At 36.4% G+C, this 24123-nt stretch overlaps 1 protein-coding gene across 1 annotated transcript in view; it reads right to left on the reverse strand.

Annotated features, from left to right (window-relative positions):
• zmp:0000000660 (arf-GAP with Rho-GAP domain, ANK repeat and PH domain-containing protein 2) overlaps positions 1–24123 on the reverse strand; it is a 446729-nt gene that overhangs the window by 234906 nt on the left and 187700 nt on the right. Inside the window, exon 9 of the mRNA XM_039751270.1 lies at positions 18033–18211. Within this exon, the coding sequence (XP_039607204.1) occupies positions 18033–18211 (179 nt within the window). The remainder of the gene's footprint in view (positions 1–18032; positions 18212–24123) is intronic.

Raw genomic sequence — 24123 nt, forward strand, 5'->3', positions numbered from 1 at the left:
ACCTAAGCTGCATGTCTTTGGATTGTGGGAGGAAACCGGAGCGCCCGGAGGAAACCCACGCAGACACGGCGAGAACATGCAAACTCCACGCAGGGAGGACCCGGGAAGCGAACCCGGGTCTCCTAACTGCGAGGCAGCAGCGCTACCACTGCGCCACCGTGCCGCCCCAAAGAGCGGATATTTTGCTATATATATATTTCTTTTTCATAACTTCTTTAACACACTACTTCTCCGCTGCGAAGCACGGGTATTCTGCTAGTACCAAATAAAACACACAACAAAGCACTCTTTTCTTCCTCCAACACTCCTCCCAGGCAACCTCATCCTCCTCCTTCCGAATCAGGCTCCTCGAGTGGTGGCTGCTGGCACCTTTTAAAGTTCACCCAGAAGTGCTCCAGATGCTTGATTGCCTAATTCCGGCTGTACTTCTGGGTGTGGTCAAAACACTGCCCACAATGGCTCAGGAGTTCCAGCTGGAACCAGTGGAACCCAGGTACACCCATCTACTATACGGAGAAGTCTGGCCAGAAGTGGTCTTCATGGAAGAGTTGCAGCCAAAAAGCCATACCTCTGATGTGGAAACAAGGCCAAGCGACTCAAGTATGCACGAAAACATGGGAACTGGGGTGCAGAAAAATGGCAGCAGGTGCTCTGGACTGATAAGTCAAAATTTCAAATATCTGGCTTTAGCAGAAGGCAGTTTGTTCATCGAAGGGCTGGAGAGCGGTACTTATTATTGTCTGCAGGCAACAGTGAAGCATGGTGGAGGTTCATTGAACGTTTGAGGCTGCATTTCTGCAAATGGAGTTGGAGATTTGGTCAGGATTAATGGTGTTCTCAATGCTGAAAAATACAAGCAGATACTTATCCATCATGTAATACCATCAGGGAGGCGTATGATTGGCCCCAAATTTATTCTGCAGCAGGACAACAACCCCAAACATACAGCCAAAGTCATTAAGAACTACCTTCAGCGTAAAGAAGAACAACAAGTCCTGGAAGTGATGGTATGGCCCCCACAGAGCCCTGATCTCAACATCATCGACTGTGTCTGGGATTACATGAAGAGACAGAAGGATGCAAGGAAGCCTACATCCACGTAAGATCTGTGGTTAGTTCTCCAAGATGTCTGGAACAACCTACCAGCCGAGTCCCTTCAAAAACTGTGTTGAAGTGTACCATGAAGAATTGATACTGTTTTGAAGGCAAAGGGTGGTCACACCAAATATTGATTTGATTTAGATTTCTCTTTTGTTCATTCACTGCATTTTGTTGATTGATGAAAATAAATGATTAACACTTCCATTTTTGAAAGTATATTTGCACACCTGCCTAAAACTTTTGCACAATACTGTGTATGTATATATATATATATATATATATATATATATATATATATATATATATATATATATATATATATATGAAACAGTTTGGGAAGCCCTCTCAGCCTGCATAATAATTTACTCTACTTTCTAAAAAAAAAGATAACAGTGGTATGTATTTCATTTCCTAGGAACATCTGAGTATTGGGGTGTTTTCCATACAAAGATTTTTAGTGAAGCAGTATTTAATAGTATGAAATTAAATCAAATGTGAAAAACTGGCTGTGCAAAAATGTGGGTACCCTTATAATTCTGCTGATTTGAATGCATGTAACTGCTCAATACTGATAACTTGCAACACCCAATTGGTTGGACTAGCTCGTTAAGCCTTAAGCCTGAACTTCATAGTGAGGTGTGTCCAATTATGAGAAAAGGTATTTAAGGTGGACGCAAGTTGTGCTTCCCTGTGACTCTCCTCTGAAGATTGACAGCATGAGATCCTCAAAGCAACTCTCAAAAGATCTGAAAAAAAAAGATGGTTCCATATCATGGTTTAGGGAAAGGCTACAAAAAGCAGAGGTTTAAACTGTCAGTTTCAACTGTAAGGAATGTAATCAGAAAATGGAAGGTCACAGGTACAGTTGCTGTTAAACCCAGGTCTGGCAGACCAAGAAAAATACAGGAGCGGCATATGAGCAGGATTATGAGAATGGTTACAGACAACCCACAGATCAACTCCAAAGACCTGCAAGAACATCTTGCTGCAGATGGTGTATCTGTACATCGTTCTACAATTCAGCGCAATTTGCACAAAGAACACCTGTATAGCAGGGTGATGAGAAAGAAGCCCTTTCTGCACTAACGCCACAAACAGAGTCGCTTGTTGTATGCAAATACTCATTTAGACAAGCCAGATTCATTTTGGAAAAAAGTGCTTTAGATTGATAAGACAAAAAATGCGTTATTTAGTCATAATAAAAAGCACTTTGCATGGCGTAAGAAGAACACCACATTCCAAGAAAAACACCTGCTACCCTACCTACTGTCGAATTTGGTGGAGATTCCATCATGCCGTGGGGCTGTGTGGCTACTTCAGGAACTGGGACTCTTGTTAAATTCGAGGGTTGGATGAATTCAACCAAATGTCAACAAATTCTTCAGGATAATGTTCAAGCATCAGTCACAAAGTTGAAGTTACACAGGGGTTGGATATTCCAACAAGATAATGACCCAAAACACAGTTTGAAATCTACAAACACATTCATGCAGGGGGATAAGTACAATGTTCTGGAATGGATGTCACAGTTCCCTGATTTGAATATCATCGAAAATCTATGGGATGATTTGAAGCAGGCTGTCCATGCTTGGCAGCCATCAAATTTAACTGAACTAGAGAGATTTTGTATGGAAGAATGGTCAAAAATACCTCCATATACCGACGCTGACTTTATATATTCAAGTTTTGACTTTATTTATTCCGACAGTGACTTTATATAATCAAGTTTTGACTTTATATATTCGGGAATGACTTTATATATACAAGTTTTGACTTTATATAGTTAAATTTAGTCATCATTGCATAACTTTTTCTTTACCATAGAAATTTAAAGACTAAATTCAACTTCCATTCCTAACAAAGATATTTCTGGCTACTAAACAGAACCTACTTATATCCAAATTCGAGCTATTAAGCTGTCGCCTGCCTGCCTGAATAAGTCACCCTCGCTTCGCTCTTACTTATGGCTAGTGGCGGAAAATTTATAAAATGGAAGGAGGATTACACTGAGTATGGCTTTACCAAAACAATTATTGATGGCGAATCGATTATTCATAAAGATTCAATTGGTGATCTGTTTTTCTGTGTTAACCTCATATTTTTTCATACTTCTTCTCAAACCAAGGGGGTGCGAGGGTAAAATGAATCGGGAAGCACTCATCAATGTAATCGGTGTACCAGGAAATCATGCATTGACAGAAGTTCCCCTTTGCTTGGAATTGAAAGGAAACATTTTAAAAATAATGTAACACGATTGTCAATGTAACCTTTTGTAAGTAGTGCCTGGAGGATTCAGTGTGGAGAAACTCTAGAGACAGCGTGTGTATTAACTTGAGGATTTTTCTGTGAGTATTTGGTAGCAGCGTCACAAAGTCACTTCTGTAAGACTGCGTTAGCTGCAGAGCTCAGCTCAGAGTGAAATGAGGTGAATGGGAGGGGAGATGATGACGTGACTCCCCCAGCAGTCTTAACTCTCAATCCCCCACAAACACAGTCTCTCGGAATTTGCATAAGCACAGCCCTTCACCTGCAATTTTAACTTAGTTACAAAGTGATCAAAACTCGTTTATATCCTGCGTCCTCTCATTAAACTTGTATCCCGCATTACCTGTGGGCATGAGAAACGCCAGCGGCAGCATGTCTATAAACTTAATTTAAACTTTAGGTTTACACCGTGCTTTGTTTCCGAAGTAGCAGCACTCATGAATATGGCTGTATATGTCACTCGCTCGCTTCTTATTGTTTCGCTGCCTTATAAATTATATAATGCATGTTTTTTTCAGCGCTTTTTGGAGCTCTTCCTGGTTTTCTATGTAGTGCGTTGACAGTCAGTTCACGTGATTATGTGGGAGGCGTGATGATGTCACACGAAACTCCGCCCCCCACGGCTTTCGAGTTCAACTCTATTACAGTATATGGAGAAAAATAGCTTCCAGTTATGACCATTATGTGTAGAATTTCGAAATGAAACCTGCCCAACTTTTGTAAGGAAGCTGTACGGAATGAGCCTGCCAAATTTCAGCCTTCTACCTACACAGGAAGTTGGAGAATTAGTGATGAGTCAGTGATTGAGTGAGTGAGTGAGTGAGGGCTTTGCCTTTTATTAGTATAGATATATATATATAAAATGAATGATATACAAGAGTTCTGACATGGTTAGGTAAACTAAATAATATGAAAAGTTGTCATAGTACAAAGAATATCTACTATGGCTTTTATTAAAAGAAACTGCAACAGAAATTTGATATATATACAGTAATAATAGAAGGATTGATGTGATTCTGCCAGTTGTTCTACAGATCAGCAAATGGTCAGGACCACTTCTACAGTCATTGTTCAGGATCTATTCTTATTCTCTGGGCAGTATAGGTTCAAATCATGACAATAAGTCTCTGAAGAAAGACAAACCTTGAAACAGGGTTTATCTATTCCCAATACACTCAGAGACTTTAGGTTTTTCAGGTATTTAATGCTTCTTACTTTCCTTCTGTACCTCTACAGACTTCCAGATGCAATACTACCATGCACTGTACTATCAATTTAGTAAAAAATATATACACAATAAGTCTAAGCTACCACCTGGTACTTAGATTCACAAAAAATAGGAAAAGCAGACATAAAAGCATGATAAAGTTAAACTGGTTTATATTAGATGGATAACATACCCAAAGTTATAGTATTGAGGTATGGTTCAGAAGTGCATGACATGATCTATAAAAAAGTGTTTTGCAAAACCAAAATATGTGGTTTCAAAATGTCTGTTCTAATAAGGTCCCTGTTTTCAAAATAAGTAGACTTCTTTGTAAATAAGAGAAAAGTAATTACTTACAACAAAGTTCACTCAAATTAGAAACTATGGTCAGGTATAAACACATAATAATGGCTGTTTCACAAAGGGAAAGGGAACTGCAATTATAAAAAGTCAATTTAAACATTAAAGGCTTTTTTATTATTATTATTATTATTATTATTATTATTATTATTATTCTTTTAATCTCTATAGTCAGTACTTTTTGCTAAATAATATAAATTGGGCTATACATTTTCCTATAATATTTTTGAGAGTAGTTAAATTAGTTTTCAAATGCAAATGCAATATTGCAGATTGTAAATAAATGATCTGTGCTTGAGCTGCTTGGACATAAGCAATGTTACAGCATATTGCTTCTTTAGTTACCTTGATTGAGAGATGCAATAAATTGAAGTGATCAATGCAGCAGCCCACATAAACATAAGCCAGAGAAACAAAACATATCGATGTTCTTAGTTTCATAATTTATTAAAGTCTAACTTTCATCATTATTATAACAATGTATTTTTGTTACACCTAATAGTTCTGTTCTTGGTATTCACTGGTTTTGATCTCATGTTACCTGTAAATTTTAAAATATTTGATATCTCTTGCCCATTAAACCTGCTTCTCAGACTCTGTCATTTTAAGACTTTTGTTTGCCACCTGTCCGCTTTTATACTCTACTTGCCATTTCTGAAGAACACTCTCAGTGTGGCTCCTATGACTTTACTCCTCCTTGTGTGTCTCATACTCTGAACTCCTCTCTCAATCGCATTACCAAAGCCAAAATGACCAATCACATCAAAGCAAAACTGACCAAGCAGATTGCTCTGAGGAACGCATACAGATTTTAGCATTTTATTATATAATAGATTTTCTCTACCCACACTTACTGTAATTTAACTCTTAATCTGAAGGAACAGAGGCTGACTCAGCTGCAAAATTCCCTGGTACAGTTCAAACAGACAAATAGGGAAATAAAGTAAAAAATGTCATGTTTTTGGTGCAACAATTTAGAGTTCTTTGTTCTAGGTTAAAATAAAACCTACTAAGATTACTGTTGTTAACCTTACTATTTTTCCCACCTGTATGTTTTCCATATAGTATTTTTGTTGTTCTCTGTTTCTTGCATCCTTTAACTGTTTTATTACTATTTCAATTATGTCACTTCACCACAACTGTATTAGTCCTTTTTTGCTGTTGATGCTGCCATTTGTTAATGTTTTCACGTGGCTCTGGCAATATTGTGTACTCATTTCTATGTGGGTTGCTATCACATGGCCAACACCAATGTGACATGTCACATCACCATATGCCTACTATAGGGTGGCCCAGATCTAATTATGCAATTTTCATTACGCTATAACTTATTAAGTTCATTCAAAATCACCCGAAAAATCCCAAACTATCAAGAAGCATGCAAACTGACGACATAAAGAATTGTCTTGGTGGCGAACTGGAATGGTCCCCGCATAAATCAAAGTCATCCAGACAATCTGGATCTGCATAATTACATCTGGACCACCCTGTATTTAAGATGGTGGTGCAACTTATGCAACACCTTAGCTTTGGAATAAATTTTTAAAAATTGCCTATGCTTGAGTTTATTTAGGTTAAGGAAAACTCCTTCTTAATTAGCTTGGCTCCTGAAAACTTTGCACTGCTGTTTTGTTATCTTTGACTTTCTCTTTGCCACTTTGGCTCAATCTGACTTCCTGGCTACTTACCGCTTATTTTATGTCCTAGCATTGCTTCTCTCTGAGAAGTCTGTTTTGACACTCCTAAAGTTTTTCATATCACAAAAAGTTTTTCCTGGTGTATTGTTATTAACCTAGCTGTTAGTGTTTTCTTCTATCTTCAAAAGTGATCAGTCCTGTCAATTTAACAAGGAAAATATTTTTCCTTATACCAGTGTTAAAAGTATACTTATTTTTTGGTTAATTTTGAAGTTGTATTTTTTAACCAATAATGGCTTGAGAAACAATTTATTTTTTCAACGTTCTCACTAAATAAATACTGTTATATTGATTTGTTTACAACATACATACAAAATTTTTCAAATGCTAAATGTAAATATGCAAGATGTGTCACCCAGAGAGCACTGTTTTTGCATTGTGCATTTGCATTGCAAATTTGGTAACACTTTATTTTAGGTTCTGCAAAAGTGCAACTATTATATTATTCATTTACTAATATGTTACAAGACCTTTACAAAGGCTTCCTTTGGTCTTCATAGCATGTATATAAAAAAATTAATATACAGGTTATTCATCATGTTAATACGAAGGATTTACAGGTCTTATGCTAAATATGGAATATCAAGAGAAATGTCTCTTAGATAAATCACCTCAGACCAATCCAAAGTGAAGTTTTGTTAGTATGACACAGAGTAGAGATGAATAAACACTTTAATGATGCTTTGTAAGTGTTATGAAGTCAAAAGAAGTGTTTGTTAAGGTCTTGTTATGGAAGTGTTTGTTAAGGTCTACTACATAATAGTGAATAAATAACAGATAAATAACAATAAATAACAAAATTCTGTGATGGGATTACATGTGTTTGCATAGGTTGTCACAGTGTCAGTTTTCCAATAAGATTACACAACTTTAAAAATTGTTTTTGGTACAGTCATTCCCTGTCTTGTGATGTCATAAACAAACATTCATGCCTGGTCACCAAGGACCAGTTGAAACTATGCTCTATCAGCCTCAGCACGAGCGAATGACGGAGTGTCTAGCTAATCTGCTGTCTTTGTCTAAGTGACAGTAGTTGCTCTTTTTTTTTGTCGTTATCTGCCGGAGTTTTGTTTGAGTGTTTTTCCAGTGTTTACCTGATTGCTGGAGATCTGCTTTCTCCAGCTGGAAGTTCATCCAAGGTACAGTTTGACAAGCTGCTTCTTAGGAGTGTGTTTGTCCTGTTTTTAATGCTTTATCCAGTGACATCAGTAATATTGATTTGCAAGTATAAGGCAGCCGAGCTTCTTCGACTTCAGTGACACCCATCTGAACCACCTTTGGTATTGTGCCATCACAGAGATATTATCCGTCTCTACCATCGGATATACATTCACCATGGGTTTTGACGGAACTTAAACTTTCATTACCACAAGCCAATAGGTCTTTTTGGTCTATTTTTCCTCGAACTTCACAGAGATCTGGATGGACTGCTGACCTTAGTGTGCTAGCTAACCTAACGAGGTTAGCTATAGCAACACATGGGAAATTCAAAGTTGCCATTGGCCTATTCAATGTCTGTTCACTCACTGGTAATGGGCCTATACTCTATGATCTGTTAATTGACCATAAGTTTGATTTTTTTTTTTTTGCTTAACTGAGACACGGCAGCAACCCAGAGATTTTTTGCAGCTTGATCAAGTTGTTCCCCCTGGCTTTGTTTACATTTGCCAACTCCGTGCCTTGAGTCGTGGTGGAGGTCTCGCAATAGTCTACAGCGTGGAGTTGAAAGTATCCTCTAAAACTGTGCCTCAGTATGCCTCCTCCCACTGTACTTGCCACTACTTATCAACCGCCTAAGCTGAATAAGGACTTTTTAATCCTTAAACCATCACAACCGGCTATACTTTTGACACTTCATTGGCAGTGTGTAAAATGATCATCATTGCATTTATATAGCACTTTTCTCACTACTCAAAGTGCTAAGCAATTGCAGGTTAAGGGCTTTGCTCAAGGTCCCAACAGAGCAGAGTCCCCTTTGGGCATATACGGGATTCGAACCAGCAATCTTCCGGTTGCCAATGCAGACCCCTAGCCTCAGAAAGTGCAGCAAAAAAGTATTTGGCATCCAGGGTTGCATTAATCCCCCAAGTATGTGGCAGTTTAAGGGTTAAATGAACTGTCTAAGTTTGTAAATTCTCTTTGCTCTATGTCATCTAATGTTATTTTGTTGGGTAATTTTATTATACATATGGACACTGTTACTAACAATCTTATGAGGGATTCTATATCATGCCTCGATAGTATTGGTTTGCAGCAATTTATAGACTTTCCTACTCATGTTAAAGGCCATATTCTTGATCTTACTTGTGGCCCTGGTGTTATTCCTTATAATTGTACAGCATTTGACCTGTCAATATCCGATCACAAACTGGTGACTTTAATGTCAACTTAATATTATCTAAATCAGATCTTTTCAGTTTTATCTCATTTTACAATATTAAGAATATTAATTTAATTGCCTTCTCCAATTGAGTTGACTGTTTGCCCAGTAGTTTTACTTACCACAGATAAACTAGTTTCCTACCTGACAATCTTCCATCTCAATTTTACATCAATGTAACTCTTTTATGACCTTTTTTAATATGAGGATAGGAAATATCCACCGGCAGTTGACTAGATTTGGAAATTCCATACATTGAGCATTCTATGATCCCCCTTCTTCTCCTCCCAACTGTCGAGGAAATATTTGGTATTTTTTTCTTATCTCTCAGATCGTACACAGTTTGTACAATTAAAATAATTCAGATCAGTTGTTAGTGGTATTCCCCAGGGCTCTGTCTTGGGTCCCCTTCCATTTATTTTTCAACTTCTGCCCCTTGGTCATTTCTTTAGGAAATGTGATATTCATTTTCACTGTTATGTTGACAACACCCAGCTCTATCGGTCTACTAAGCCTGATTCCACTCTTCCACCTTCTTCCCTCTCTGACTGCCTGCAGGAAGTTAAATCACAGCTATCGGCTAATTTTCTTAAATTAAATAATGATAAAAAACAGGCTCTTCCAGTAGGAACTAAGTCTGTTTTGGATAAATGTGATACTATTTCATTGACTATTGATAATTATCTAATCTCTTCTTCCTCTTAGGTTAAGAGCAGCTTGTATTATTACCAGAACCCTTTCTATAGAACACATTACTCCAGTCCTTCAGCAGCTTCACTGGCTCCCTATTATATATCACATTGATTTTAAGATTCTGCTTATTACTTACAAAACCCTCCATAATCTTGCACTTCTTTCTGATCTTCTTCACATATCCATTCCTTCTCGTATCCTTAGATCTTCTTTCTCTATCAATCTTATTATACCCCCTGCTTGCTTGACTACCATGGGGTTTAGAGCTTTCAGTCGAGAAGCCCCTTGCCTCTGGAACTCTCTCCCACAAAACAATCATAATATCACCTCTCTTCCTACCTTTAAATCTCATCTTAAAACACATCTTTTTAAGCTGGCTTATTCTGTCTGATAATTTTAGCTGATGAATTTAAATTCAATTTTATTATTGTATTTATTCTGGTTTTATTGCACTGTAATATTTTATTAATTTTCTGTTGTGACTGTTGTTATTATTGTGCTCTATAAGATGTCCTTGTGTGCCTTGAAAGGTCCCTATAAATAAAATAAACTTTTACTTACCAAGTTATGCAGTTAACCTTGGCAACCTTTACTAAGCATCTGAATGAGATATTAGGACTACTTAGTTATTAGCTAACCAGACAAGCTTGCTGGACTGAAAGGACTCCTCCCAAACAAGCTTGCTGGGATGAAAGGTTTCTTCTCATTTGTCAAACTTCTCATGTTTTCAGTTCTAGTGTTAAAACATTAGTGAGACAAAAATGTCTGGGAAGGGTAACATGCTAATGCTTTAAATTTATGTTTGAGACTATGTGCTGTTCTCCTTATACACCAATCAATGGGCCCTATCATTTAGTCCCATGGTTTCTCTTACCAGCGCTATGCTGATGATATTCCAACCCAGATGAAGGAACACCCTCTCTAGCTTAAGTCAGCAAAGATAGACCTTCTTGTTATCCCAGCGAGCCCATCTCTGTTGTTCTTGGTTTATTATTGCTAACACCTGCCAAGTTAGTACACAACCATGGGGTAGTGTTTGATGACCAACTTTCCTTTGGGGACAATGTTGCTACCTCTCTCGGTCTTGCAGATTCACTCTATGCAATATCAGAAGAGCAGATTGTATCTAATAGAGTATGCAGCACAACTCCTGGTTCAAATTTTGGTCTTGTCATGTCTGGACTACTTTAGCTTTCTGCTGTTGAGAGTACTGGCATTTGTCACCAAGGCACTGCAGATGATTCAAAACACAGAAACATCCCATGTTCCTTCTCAGCTACTCTACTCTGCTGTTGATTGGTGTCGGGCAATGCCATCTCAGTCCATATTCTATTCATGCGTAGCTCCAAGCGGATGGAACAAGCTACCCAGCTCCATTCGGAATTTGGACTCCCTTGATATATTTAAAAAGCGGTTGATGACTCTTTACTTTGGTGACTGATTTTAGCTGATTTATGTTGAGCTCTTCTTCATAAAAGCATCTGCAATGCAAATAAATTTAATACAAATGTAAATTCTGTAGTGTCCCTTTAAATGTAGCTGTGTTCCATGTTTTCATAGGTGGAGCCACACGAGGTAGGACCACCCTGACTCACCACTACAGAGCTCTGCCTTTAGGTTATTTAAACTTGTTGAGAAGGCTCAAAAGTAGGAACCATTTATTAAAGTTTTCTGTAAGTATTGTGTTTTCTGTGTTGAATTTTCTGGCTTGCTTGTTTATTTTTGCCCTGGTTTAAAGATTTTGAGTTTTGGTTAATATATTGGGATGGTTTGCTTTAAGATTGTCTTTTGTTAGCTCCTTTGTGCCTCTTTTTGCTCTATTGACCATTTTTCTTTATTTTGATATTTTTGCAAATAAATCCTTAAATTTATAAAGACTGTTTGCTTGCACTTTGAATACACGCCTGGGGTTTATGGCCATCCTTCCTCTTTGGGAGCTTTCAAAGTTACAATTAGGTAACATTATTTAACATCTGAACCAAATTTGCCTGTGTCCTGTGGACTTCTTTAAAGCTAGGCTGGAATAGGTTTACAAATGCAGCTGCTGTTTATTTGCAAAAACCTCTCTAAAGAAAAACTACAAATAAAAAAAGTACATTAACCTACAAATTCTGAAACCTCTAAATTAGGTTTCTTAATTAATGTCAAAATAAAATTTTGTGATAATCAGGGACTATGCAAAGAACGAGACACAGATTAACCATATGAGAAAAGCAAGTTAGACATCAATGTATACTTGACGTGTAATAATCAGTGTTTAGAGAGCTAGGTACGGTAACTACATCAACAGCACTGATACAGGTACTCCAATTTGTAAAATCTTGCATAAAAAAATTATCCACTGATCTGGCCATCTGCATATATTATAAAGCAGGGGGCCCACAATTTTTCGGCTTGCGTGCTACTTTTAAAATGACCTGGTCAAAATGATCTACCTATATTAAAAATGCTATATATATATATATATATATATATATATATATATATATATATATATACATATATATATACACACACACATACACATACACACCGAGTATACTTTACTACATAAATATATGTTGTTGTACCTTGCATAATTGAATACCCTTTATGGCACAATAACAATTCAATACATTTATGGTCACTACAGTATTTGGATTTAATAATCTTCATGTGGGCAAAGGCTGACTCGTATAAATAAGTACAGCCGAATAATGCAGTCAAGAAGCTTTTGAATTCAGCCGAGTGAAAAATGACGGCTGTCTGATTAACTGCGATTTTAGTTCCCTCTACTTTCTCTTTCTCAGATTGCTTTTCAGAAGGAAGTCAGTTTCATAGTTTTTATGAACAGTTCAAAAGTGCCTTTCCACATTTTCCTTCTTTGGAAAGGCAATGACAGTTTGACAGATCAGACAAACACACTTTGATTGTGACATTGTGAGTGAAACAAAATCCTCTTCCAATTCCACATCCAGCCCATAACCAACATTTTTTTTTTTAAATCCCTTCTTTAGTCGATATAAATTGAAAGGCTAACTAGATCACTTAGATAGCCGGAGTTTTGCAGTAGCTTGTGCGTTTAATCGTGCATGCAGGATGACCAGTGTATTAGAAGAGAAGAGATCTCAGACTGGCTGCTCTGTATGTGAATCAAGTTGCAAGTGCCATAGGGAAGATATATGATACACTAACGTTTAAAAAAATTAAATTAAAAAAATTTTTTTGGAATGCCACGAGATCTCCCTGCACTACCTTTGCGATCTACCGGTCGATCGTGATCGACTCATTGGGCACCCCTGTTATAAAGCATGAAAAAATAGAGAAAGGGCAGAATTGTATTAATTGTGGGATAAAAAGAAAGGATTTATTTAATGTATGAAGGAAGGGGTAATCATAAACTCTTACTTTTCTTTATTAATTCACATGTGACTATAAGTTCCAAATGTATCAAATTCCAAATCATTTTAGCTTTATTTGTTTCTGATTTTATTAACTTAAAAGAACTTGTAAACCAGGAGGAGTATCTTAAATTGGCAATAACAGATAGCACATAAAAATGTATTGTAAAATCAAGGCAATGGTTTATCACTGTACATCCAAGAAACTTTTTATAATTAAATCAGAACTTACAGGGATTCAATAAAATAATCAGTAAAACACTGTTATACTGCCAAGAACAGACCAAAATATTTTTCAATTTTGAAACCTTAACATAAGTTTTACATTGTACTAGAAAATGATCTAACACATTTTAAACTGAAATAGTGATATCTAGGGTGAGTTTCCCAAAATTAATGAGTCTCAGAGGTTAATAAGCAACTTTACAAAGTACGAATGTAACATATCAGCTACTTTTTTGTGAATTTCCTAAAACCCTCCTAACTGGCAACAATATGAGCATAAGGTTCTGCTTGGCTCTGAAGTCGCACACAAAAGAGCATCATATCTCCACTGAAAACCAACTGATTGACTGTACTTTAATTACACAGGATCATTTTCAGGCATTTGGTATAATGAAATACAGCTGTCAAAAGTAAAATAAATAAAGTAATAAGTAACATTAAGTAAACCTGAGATTGCAATTTAATAACCATAAAAGGAAAATTGTATTAAATACCACAAAAACGGACATCTATTGTTTCTAATATAAATGTATATAAATATATACTGTACTCTCACCAAGAAAGAAAACCACTTTCTAAAGAGCTTGTACTTCTTTTAGATGAAACATAGTGTCGTTGTTTAATAGGGGTGCATGGGTATCTTTTCCAAAGTGAAAAAAACGAGAAAAGTGGGCTTGCAGTCAATAAATTGTACACTAAAAAAGATGGTAATTCAAATTTGACATAATTGAGCACTGTTCCACTCCATCTGAACCAGTGTGGTGCTAAGGTATAACCCATTGCATGGCTGCACTCGGGTCCTAATCTGGATCCTGAGTTGGTTTGTGGTGGGTGCAGCAATGCACTGTTTCAGTGCGTGCTCCTAACCTCTCTCCTCTCTGAGCTATGCAAGAAGGATAAATTAAAACCCCCTACTATATTTACATTTATGTAGAGAGGCATAATGCCAAAGTATATGAATAAAATTAAATAAAAAATTATGGTAAAACACAAATATCTTCAAGGAAACCTCAGCAGAAAGGTCAGACATGAGATTTTCAGAATAACAAGTCAGAATTTAAAGATAATCTCAAAATTAGTTTAATGCTTTCTCAGAAACTCGGAATGGGGCTTAGGGAAATAAGTATATCTTATATAGGAGTCATATTATTATAAGGGAGCCATGTTTAGAAACGTTTATAAATAATATTAACATTCTCTTCTAAAATAGTGTCATAAAGCTGTATTTATGGCATTACTTTTTTCCTGTATAGAGCTGTGTATATGGTGGGTCATTTTCGTTGGCCACTAGGGGGATCTTATGAATGCAAGTTTTATCAGACAAACTCTTGCTATGTATTTAAAAAGTTTTTGTGTGGGTTTTTATTACTTGATTAGCAGTGATTTTTGTGATATTAGTCATCGTTGACAATCAGTCATTAAATGTAATCCTATGCAGACTCCATTCCATTTAAAAATGTAATAGGCTAGACTATGTCTTTCTGCCATATTAAAACGTTAATTTTAATTATTATTTTTTCTATATCGAATTTGATTATTTATTTATTTTACTTTATCTGACAGGCGGCATGGTGGCGCACTGGTAGCACTGCTGCCTTGCAGTAAGGAGACCTGGTTCGCTTCCTGGGTCCTCCCTGCGTGGAGTTTGCATGTTCTCCCTGTCCTTGCATGGGTTTCCTCCCACAGCCCAAAGGCATGCAGGTTAGGTGCATTGGTGATCCTAAATTGTCCCTAGTTTTTGCTTGGTTTATGGGTGAGTGTGTGCCCTGTAGTGTGCTGGGGCCCTGCCTAGGGTTTGTTCCTGCCTTTCGCCCTGTGTTGGCTGGGATTGGCTCCAGCAGATCCTGTGTTAGAGTATAGCGGGTTGGACAATGACTGACTGACTTTATCTGACTGTTTTATCTTGAGCATATTTGTTGAAGTTTTTTTGTATTGGCAATTGTAACACTGATATATCACCCTGGGATCAATACAATCTATTAATGAAAAATAAAAATATTAAAACTACATTGCAAAACACTAATGATAGTGACTGTCTTTCATTGAACTGATGCTTCAGTTAAAACAGACCATACAAAAGTGCTAATGACTTAGTTTTAGAAAATATGATGGATACTAGCTTTTGCACTCTATTTATTTCACACTACAGTATACAGTATGAAGGTAAAGAAGGTTTTCTATGAGCTGAGATAATGACCAAGGTGCAGCTTATAAAGCCTCTGGTACTGATATTTTGCAAGTTCATACGTGTTGATCACTTGATTTACAAGAAGATATGCTTGCTTTGTCCTGTACGAGCAGTATTTTATGGTTGTGCTGCCATCATTTTTTTATATGTTGTCCATTCTAGTGATATTCAAATTATGAATGGCAGGTCTTCCTATGCTTTGTGCAGTACAGATGGAATTACAGTACAGGGAAGAAACAAAGAAGCCTTCTTTCCATACCAACGTATGTTTGTGTGCCAAGTGTCTATATAGAAAAGGGAGATGCAGTCGTATTTTCACTGGTCACAAACAGTCGTATCTTCAGTACACTCTTTTGGAATTGTTGATGCTAGTAGATTCTGATTTGGCAAACACTCAAATGGTGATTGTCTTCAGTCTAATCCATCAGTCAGTTTGTTTTGTTTTCTCTCTAAGCTGGGTGGGTAGTTAGTCTTATCAATCCATGCATGTTTCTTACTTGCTTATAAAGAACAGGGTCACAAATCAGCTGGAGAATACCAGCAGTCACTTGGTGCAAGGCAGGAACAACACCTAGACAAGCACATACACACAACACACAAGGACCAATTTACCGAACATACACACTCACACAAGGACCAATTTAGCAATGGCACTTATCTAACCAGCATTCCTTTGGACTGTGGGAGAAAACTGAAGCACTCTGAGGAAACCCAAAACAACATGGGCAGAACATTCAAACACAATGCAGGTAACACCTGGTATGTGAACCCTGGTCTTCTTACTGAAAGACAGCACTGTGCCACCACGCCTCCTAGTTAGTCTTATGTATGTTGACAGGGTATAGCAAAACTAGAAATACAGATATATATTTTATGCCTCATTGTTAATTAAAATGTATTTTTGTGTATATATCAATATTTATGTGGATTAATTTTACCTCTCACAGATTATAGAATAACCTACCATACTGGTTGTTATGCTTCTCTTGGCAATTCATGCACATTGCTTTTAACACTTTTTATCACTGGTTCCCAAAATCCATCCATCCATCCATTGTCTAACCCGCTGAATCCGAATACAGGGTCACGGGGGTCTGCTGGACCAATCCCAGCCAACACAGGGCACAAGGCAGGAACCAATCCTGGGCAGGGTGCCAACCCACCACAGGACACACACAAACACACCCACACACTAGGGCCAATTTAGAATCGCCAATCCACCTAACCTGCATGTCTTTGAATTGTGGGAGGAAACCGGAGCGCCCGGAAGGAAACCCACGCAGGGAGGACCCAGGAAGCGAACCCGGGTCTCCTAACTGCGAGGCAGCTGCGCTACCACTGCACCACCGTGCCGCCCTGGTTCCCAAAATACTTTTTTAAATTTATTTTAAGAATGATTATTATGGAACATTCCTTGGTGGTGATTTTTTTCCTTGCTGTAGGTGCTGTATGTTTGGAAATTTATAGTATTTCTTTGTGAAACTCACATTGAGTGTGTCAGAAGCAGGGCTTGCCTTTCTTGTTTATAGGCATTTTTCAGATGCCAAATCTGAAACTTGACATTTTCATACCTGTAACTTTCAGCAACCAATACCCCAAAGAATTGACTTTCCAGCCTTTGCGTATAGTCAAGTTTTTGATGTGCATTACTTTCTATAGTAATAATGTTTTTCTAAGATTCATTTTCTTTTGAGAGACTTTTTTTCTTTTTGGGTGAGCGATTCAAAATGTATAATTATTTATAGTGATACAAATATTTTCACAATTACTTTCTCTTGCCATTTTGCTGGTTCCCCATTGGTGCACAGTGAGGCTGAAATTATCTTCATGCAGAATAATGGGGATGTTGCTGATTCAAACAGACGTACATAAAATTGTATTTTTATTGGATTATGAATTTTAGGAAACATCACTTTTTATGTAGAGAACATCATTTCTCATTATTCTTTTCATTTAAAGATATTTTAAAAATACATTTAAATAATTTTTTTTCACCGTCAATCACTATGTTTTGCAATTATAAAATTAAAAGGTTGCATAATTATAAAGCAGTTGTAATGTTGAAATGTCATAGTGATAACAAGGCATCAATGCATCTCAAAAATTTAGCAGATAACTGATCTAACATTTTTTGCTTTGTGAAATATTTCTTTTTAATTGTATTGTTAATGAACTTTTTCTCATTGAACAAAATCATTTACATGTTACTTTGGTGATATAATGTATACCTGTGTCTTATTATTGCAATGTTCAGCAAATGTAAATAAATAAATAAATAAATAAATACACACATACATTTTATAAAACAACACTGCCACCTACTGATGAAATTTTCAATTGTGACAAAAAGTGTTACACAACGATGAAACATGGAAAATATGGAAAGAAACAAATGTGCTGCATCTTCACTGTATCTTTTGCTTATGATGATTAACATATGGATGTTATAATATGAACTTACTGATCTACAATTCACACAAAAACTCAAAGGCCTTCTTATTAAAGAGTAAGCAAAACTACAATTATTCACGCATACCTGTTCATTTTTACTAAGTTTCAGTTTTGTTCCACTCAACACCATATAAATTTTCCCTTTCAAGCCTTTCAGCTCCAGATAACCACACTTATCCTCAGGAGATTTTAATGGTTTATGCAGCAGTCTTGTTTGTGACTCAAGCGCAGTCCAAATTGTGTTAATCCATCTTCGTCTGACAGCTAGAAAAATTAAAATAACAAAAATGATTAACTTACTTGCAATAATAGCTATTCATTTATTTACAATGTCAAAAAAATTAATCTATTTTTATGGTGACCTCTACCATAAAATAATAAGCATCCAGTTTAATGTATTAGTTAAACTAATAAAAAAAACCTACAGCATAAATTAAGCATAGCACGGCTAGTTTTGCATTTAGGATTACAAAAAAGTGCTCAGTAAGAAAACACTTAAAAGATGGTGACATGGTGGCACAGTCATTAGTGCTGCTTTCTCATGGCTAAAGTCAACTGAATTGAAATCTCAACACAGTCACTGTCAGTGTCGAACATTCTTCCTGTGTCTTTTTGAGTTTTTCTCTAAGTATTCTAATTTCCTCCCACAATCTTAACATTGATTTTGCATGATATTACCCTAGTTTGGATTGGTGCACTCTAAAATAGACTGGCTGCACAGGCTGAATCATTCTGGAATTGCCAACTGGGTAAGACAATGGATGGATGGACGGATGGATAGATGGACTGAATGGCCTATTTTATATGCCTATTTTTTATTCCAAAAGTGAGAACATGAGTACATGACTTTAACTAATGCAGCTTCATAAAAAACAATGCCAATCACAGTGTTCATACTGTAAATATTTCATACATTACTTTTTAAAATAGTTTTAGGTATGTTTTCAAACAACAAACAGAGCAACAGTTATTTACATATAAAGAATGCATATGTTAACAAAAAGCCAGTTTTAACAGTTTATTTCTTCATTCACCTCTGAGAAATTAAATTCAACATTAATTTCACCAGTTGGTGTTAATAAAAAAGATTACGTGTTACTGTAATATCCTAGGGCAGTATTTCTCAGCCTTTACCATCTGGCAACTCAATTTAACCTTTTTAAGTTTACTGAATCAAACACACAAGGGCATCAATGGGGTGAAGAGAGCTTCACTTTGTGAATCGAGCAATAATATTAGAGGGAAGGGATAGAATCCCCATGGTGAAACATTTGCAGATTCATGAAATGTTCACAGATACAAACAGAGATAAATATCATGCAGCTCTCTTGACCACTTAAGCAACTCATTGAGACCCACACACATTCCATGATATGTCATCATGATTACCCCAATAATAGGCGCATATCTAGCTTTTCATTTAATAACAAATAATTCTTTAATGTATTACTCAATATATTTATGTACTTTTGTACAGCATCTGCATACTCCAGTGTTGTGAAAATGTAAAAAAATGACTTGTAGGTGATTTTTAAAGCTACACTGCCATCTATAGCTTTTGTTTCTCAATTGCAATAAAGAAAAAAGAAAAAAAACATATCTCAAATCATTTTTTTGTAATGAGAACTACCACAGAGAAACTCTACCAGCTTGCTGAGAATAAATAGCTGTGAGAAGCTGAGAGGCCTGTGTTGGTTTGCAAGAGATTCGGTTTATAAATTTACATATTCAAGATCAGAACTCCCACCATGTTCAGGAATGTATTAAATCTCTAGCAGGGTTAGTTTTTAGCCATTAAATTTTATCTGAGAATGTCTATCAAATAAACTGAGGTTCATGTATTCATTTGTGCATGCTGCATTGTTAATGATTAAGATGTCTTAGCATAGTACAACAAAGATGCACACTGGAATACAAAGCAATTTTCTCATGTTTTGTTATTATAAGAAGCCCAAGGTATTTTTCAGGATTGGTTTAGTATTCCCATCAAGAAGGGGTGGTCATAGATTGGAACAGTACTATCTTGAATAGTAAATGTACAATAGAATTCCAATTTTTACCAGCATGATAGGGCTGCTTATAAAATCACAAAGTAATAGTTTATTTAAACTTTGTGATTGATGTACCTACAATTATGAGAAAAGAAGCAAGGCCTTTTTGATTAGATAGCGGCGAACATACATTTCAATCTCATCCTGCACTGCAGAAAGAAAACTATATTTACTCTGTGCTTATAGCATACCCATACTCATCCCACATTCTGTATGAACAGATGGCTGCTCAACCCTGTTACAAACCAATTTCAAGGCACAGCCCTAATTACCGTGTTTCCCAGAAAATAAGAAAGGGTCTTATATTAATTTTTCCTCCAAAAGAGGTGCTAGGGCTTATTTTCTGGGGATGTTTTGTTTTTCCATGAACAAAAATCTACATTTCTCTCTATTATATAAAAAAAAAAAAATCTTGGAAGGCTTTTGAGGAGATGATACGTGATTTTCTTGGAGACACTTTAAAGACCCGCACGACAAGGCAGTGAGATAAAAGGACAGCTGCTGCACAGGCTTTTTAAATGATCGACATGCAGCACGACAGCAGTAAGACAGCAGCTGATCCGACCGCATCTCCTTAGTGTGCATTCAGCCCCCCCTTCACAATGCGAGCGGCAGAGATGCGAAGTGGCTGGAGTGCAGCACGCCACGGGGGAGTGGGCAAGTGAAGCGAGCCGGGGGCACAACCTCCTATTATTCTGGAACAAAAATCTACATTTATTCAAATACAGACATTTCTTACGACTCCATTTCCTTTGGAACAATTGGCCCCAATCTCTCATGTCTAGCAATAGAGCTTTCCTTAAATGAGCACCTCATGTTCATGTAGCCTGCTCGTATCCAACTCCTTCTCTTTGCAGAAAGCAGTAAGATTTTTGCCCTGGGACTCCTCCACAATTTCTTTATTGTACTCGAAAGAATAGCTCTTTCTTTTTGTACTCATCTTGTCTCGGGGGGGTCAAAATACCAGTATTATTTCCTGTTCATCTGTGTACATACGGTAACGGTAGGCATTTATTGCTCATCCAAAGTTGCCTGCGTGGGATCGTAACTAGGGCTTATTTTCGGAGTAGGGTTTATATTATGAGCATCCTGAAAAATCATGCTAGGGCTTATTTTCGGGGAAACATGATAGATAGATAGATAGATAGATAGATAGATAGATAGATAGATAGATAGATAGATAGATAGATAGATAGATAGATAGATAGATAGATAGATAGATAGCACTTTATTTGCCACAAGGGAGAAAAATGTAAATAAATAAATCATAATTATTTGGAATTAATCATGATTAATTGCATCTAACATTAAAACATTCAATCATAAAATAAATACATAAATCACAAAGTATACACTGAATCACAAAATAAATGTAGAATTAACACAAAGTACAACTTGAATTTGAATGCCTTCCTAAAAGGCAGGTTGAAAAGAAGGCAATAAGAAAATGAGGCCAATGTACTAATTCTCAAATTGGTAAAGCATATGAGACACATACGTGTCAAAGTAACATTAAATGATCAAAACGACTGTAGTTTGAGTGCACTGCTAAAGACACACTTAATTGAAATAAGCATCACTTAAATGGGCATACATTAAAAGATATGTCAAAGCTTAGCAAATTCCATCCTCAATTGTTTATCACCATCAATGACTTTATACAGTAATTATACCCTACACAAGTGTTTTTCAACTGTTGTGCAATGAGAGCTACCCATGTGTGCCATATAGGACTGTTTGTATGAGGGACAAAGTAGCTGTGAAAATGCGTTCAAAGTGCCCAGTAAGTGCTGTGTATGTGAACATCAACCTCTGAACTGCTTATTTTTGCCATTGTCTATGAAAGTCCCACCCCAGTTTAGCAAGTGTACAGATTTAATACTTCTGTGATTCGTAGAATCGTGTCTTACGCCTTGGCATGAAAACCAGTTGGAAAACAATGTTCTACCTACACCTTTGCTCCTGGCACATTAAAAAAAAAAAGGTTTTCCATAACAGCTATCTCGCTTAAAAACTGACACTGTGCATTACTTGTGTGGTTATTTTGAGTTCATCTCATAAATTAGCAAAGATACTGCAAATTGGAATAATAGGTAGAGATAATCATTACACTGTTCACTGTTTAGGACAATTTTGTCACTATATTAGGGCAGTAAGCAATGTGAGATATCCGGCAGATTGGCAAGTTAAATACAGAGGTACTATAAACTTGTTTCAGTTTTAGTACCACTCAAAGAAAATGTATTTTGCACATATGTGATATGACTTTGATTCAATCTTCTTATAGAAACATGACATAAAAAAAGAAAAGAGAGAGCGTAACTTTTATCTTTGCTACTTTTCTTTAGTATTGCTCCAGGACTACAATAAATTCTCCTTCCTCCTACACCCCTGCACCTATGCCGGTATCAAATCATGGAATTGAATACCAGTACCACATTCTGACACGTGGCAAGGTGATGTTAAACTTGCAATTTCAAACTTTTAAACAAAATTTTTTTTCTCTAAATTTTTAAAGGTAGTATATAGATAGGGTACTGTATGTAATTCTTTAGGTTCACACTTAACTTTGTTTTTATTATTGTTTCATTAAAAAAAATACATGAAAATGCTACCCTGACCAAACTACTGCCAGATGCAATCACTTTGTTGCTGGCCCAGGATGCAACAATATTTTAAACTCGTTAAACAGGCCACATTAATTGGATAAATTAAAGCGTTAACTTTCCCAGGCCTAATTATAATAAAAACAACAAAACACATCAATCTCTCTCAAATACACACCAGTATTACTAAAATGAAACAAAAAGTTCTAACTTTGCTAAAGATAAAAATATCAGTTATGCGACATAAGAAGAAAGGGAGAGATAGTGAGATAACACAGAAACTGTACACAGACAGTATCTGGGCTGTGATTCAAACCAAATTACCATAAGCTGAGAGACAGAAACACTAGCCACTACACCACTGTGACATCTTTATCACACCATAGCCCAACAATTATCAGCATTATCATTATCATCCTCATTATAAAGCTGAACAGCTGTAAGTGAAAGAATGAGAAAAAGAAAAAATAAGTGAAGGGTGAAGCTGTCGTCCTAGATTGGACCATAAGCTGAAAACATTCCTGACTGATAATATACCCTCAATATGCAATGCAAAGTCAGTGCTAACAGACAGTCATCTGAGTACTTGTAGCACAAGCTTTCATTACTTATACACACATACTGTATAATTTTGTATGCTATTTATAAGCAATTACCACATCAGGAGTAACTGTAAAATCCAAACTCTATATAAAATGCTACACAACTCTACAAATGCTATCATCTGCTACCTAACTAATCCACAAATATGGAGGGCATCATTTTTAAGTTATTTTCAGTTTATGCTTTGGTTAAAAAAATAAAGTGCGTGTGAAATTGCTGCTAACAGGTTAAAGATATAGTCTTATGCTAAAATCCTTTACATTTTTTTCCACACCAAGCAGCACTCCTTCCTCCAGAATTACACAATGAAAACAGTATTTTGGAAATGTTTGCTGATTTATCAAAAATTAAAGACTGAAATATCACATTGACATAAGTATTGAGACCTTTTGATATTACTCTTAAGATGCTTCTACAACTTGTTTGGAGTCCAATTCAATTGATTGGACAAGATTAAGAAAGGCGTACATCTGTCTATATAAGGTCCCACAGTTGATAATGTGTGTAATAGTCTAAACCAAGCATAATGTAAAGAGAGAACTGTATCAAGGTACAGATATGGGGAAGGCTTCAAAAAATTACTGCAGCACTTAAACATCTAACAGCACAGTAGTTTTCATTGTAAATGACCATGACTTTTCCTAAGGCTGGCCACCCACCCAAACTGAGCAAACGGAGGAGAAAGGTTAAGATAACAGAGGTGACCAGGAACCTGATAATCACTCTGGAGATAGCAGAAAATTTTAGAAGAACAACATCACTGAAACACTCCAATGATCTGAGCTTTGACAGAGTAGCCAGAAGGAAGCTACTCTTCAGTGAACAATACATGAAAACAAGTTTGGAGTTTGCAAAAAAGGTGTCTAAAAGACCCTCAGATTGACAGAAATAAAATGAAAGTTTCTGGTTATTTAAC

This window comes from Polypterus senegalus, chromosome 4 (genome assembly GCF_016835505.1).
Source record: "Polypterus senegalus isolate Bchr_013 chromosome 4, ASM1683550v1, whole genome shotgun sequence".
Lineage (NCBI taxonomy): Eukaryota > Metazoa > Chordata > Cladistia > Polypteriformes > Polypteridae > Polypterus > Polypterus senegalus.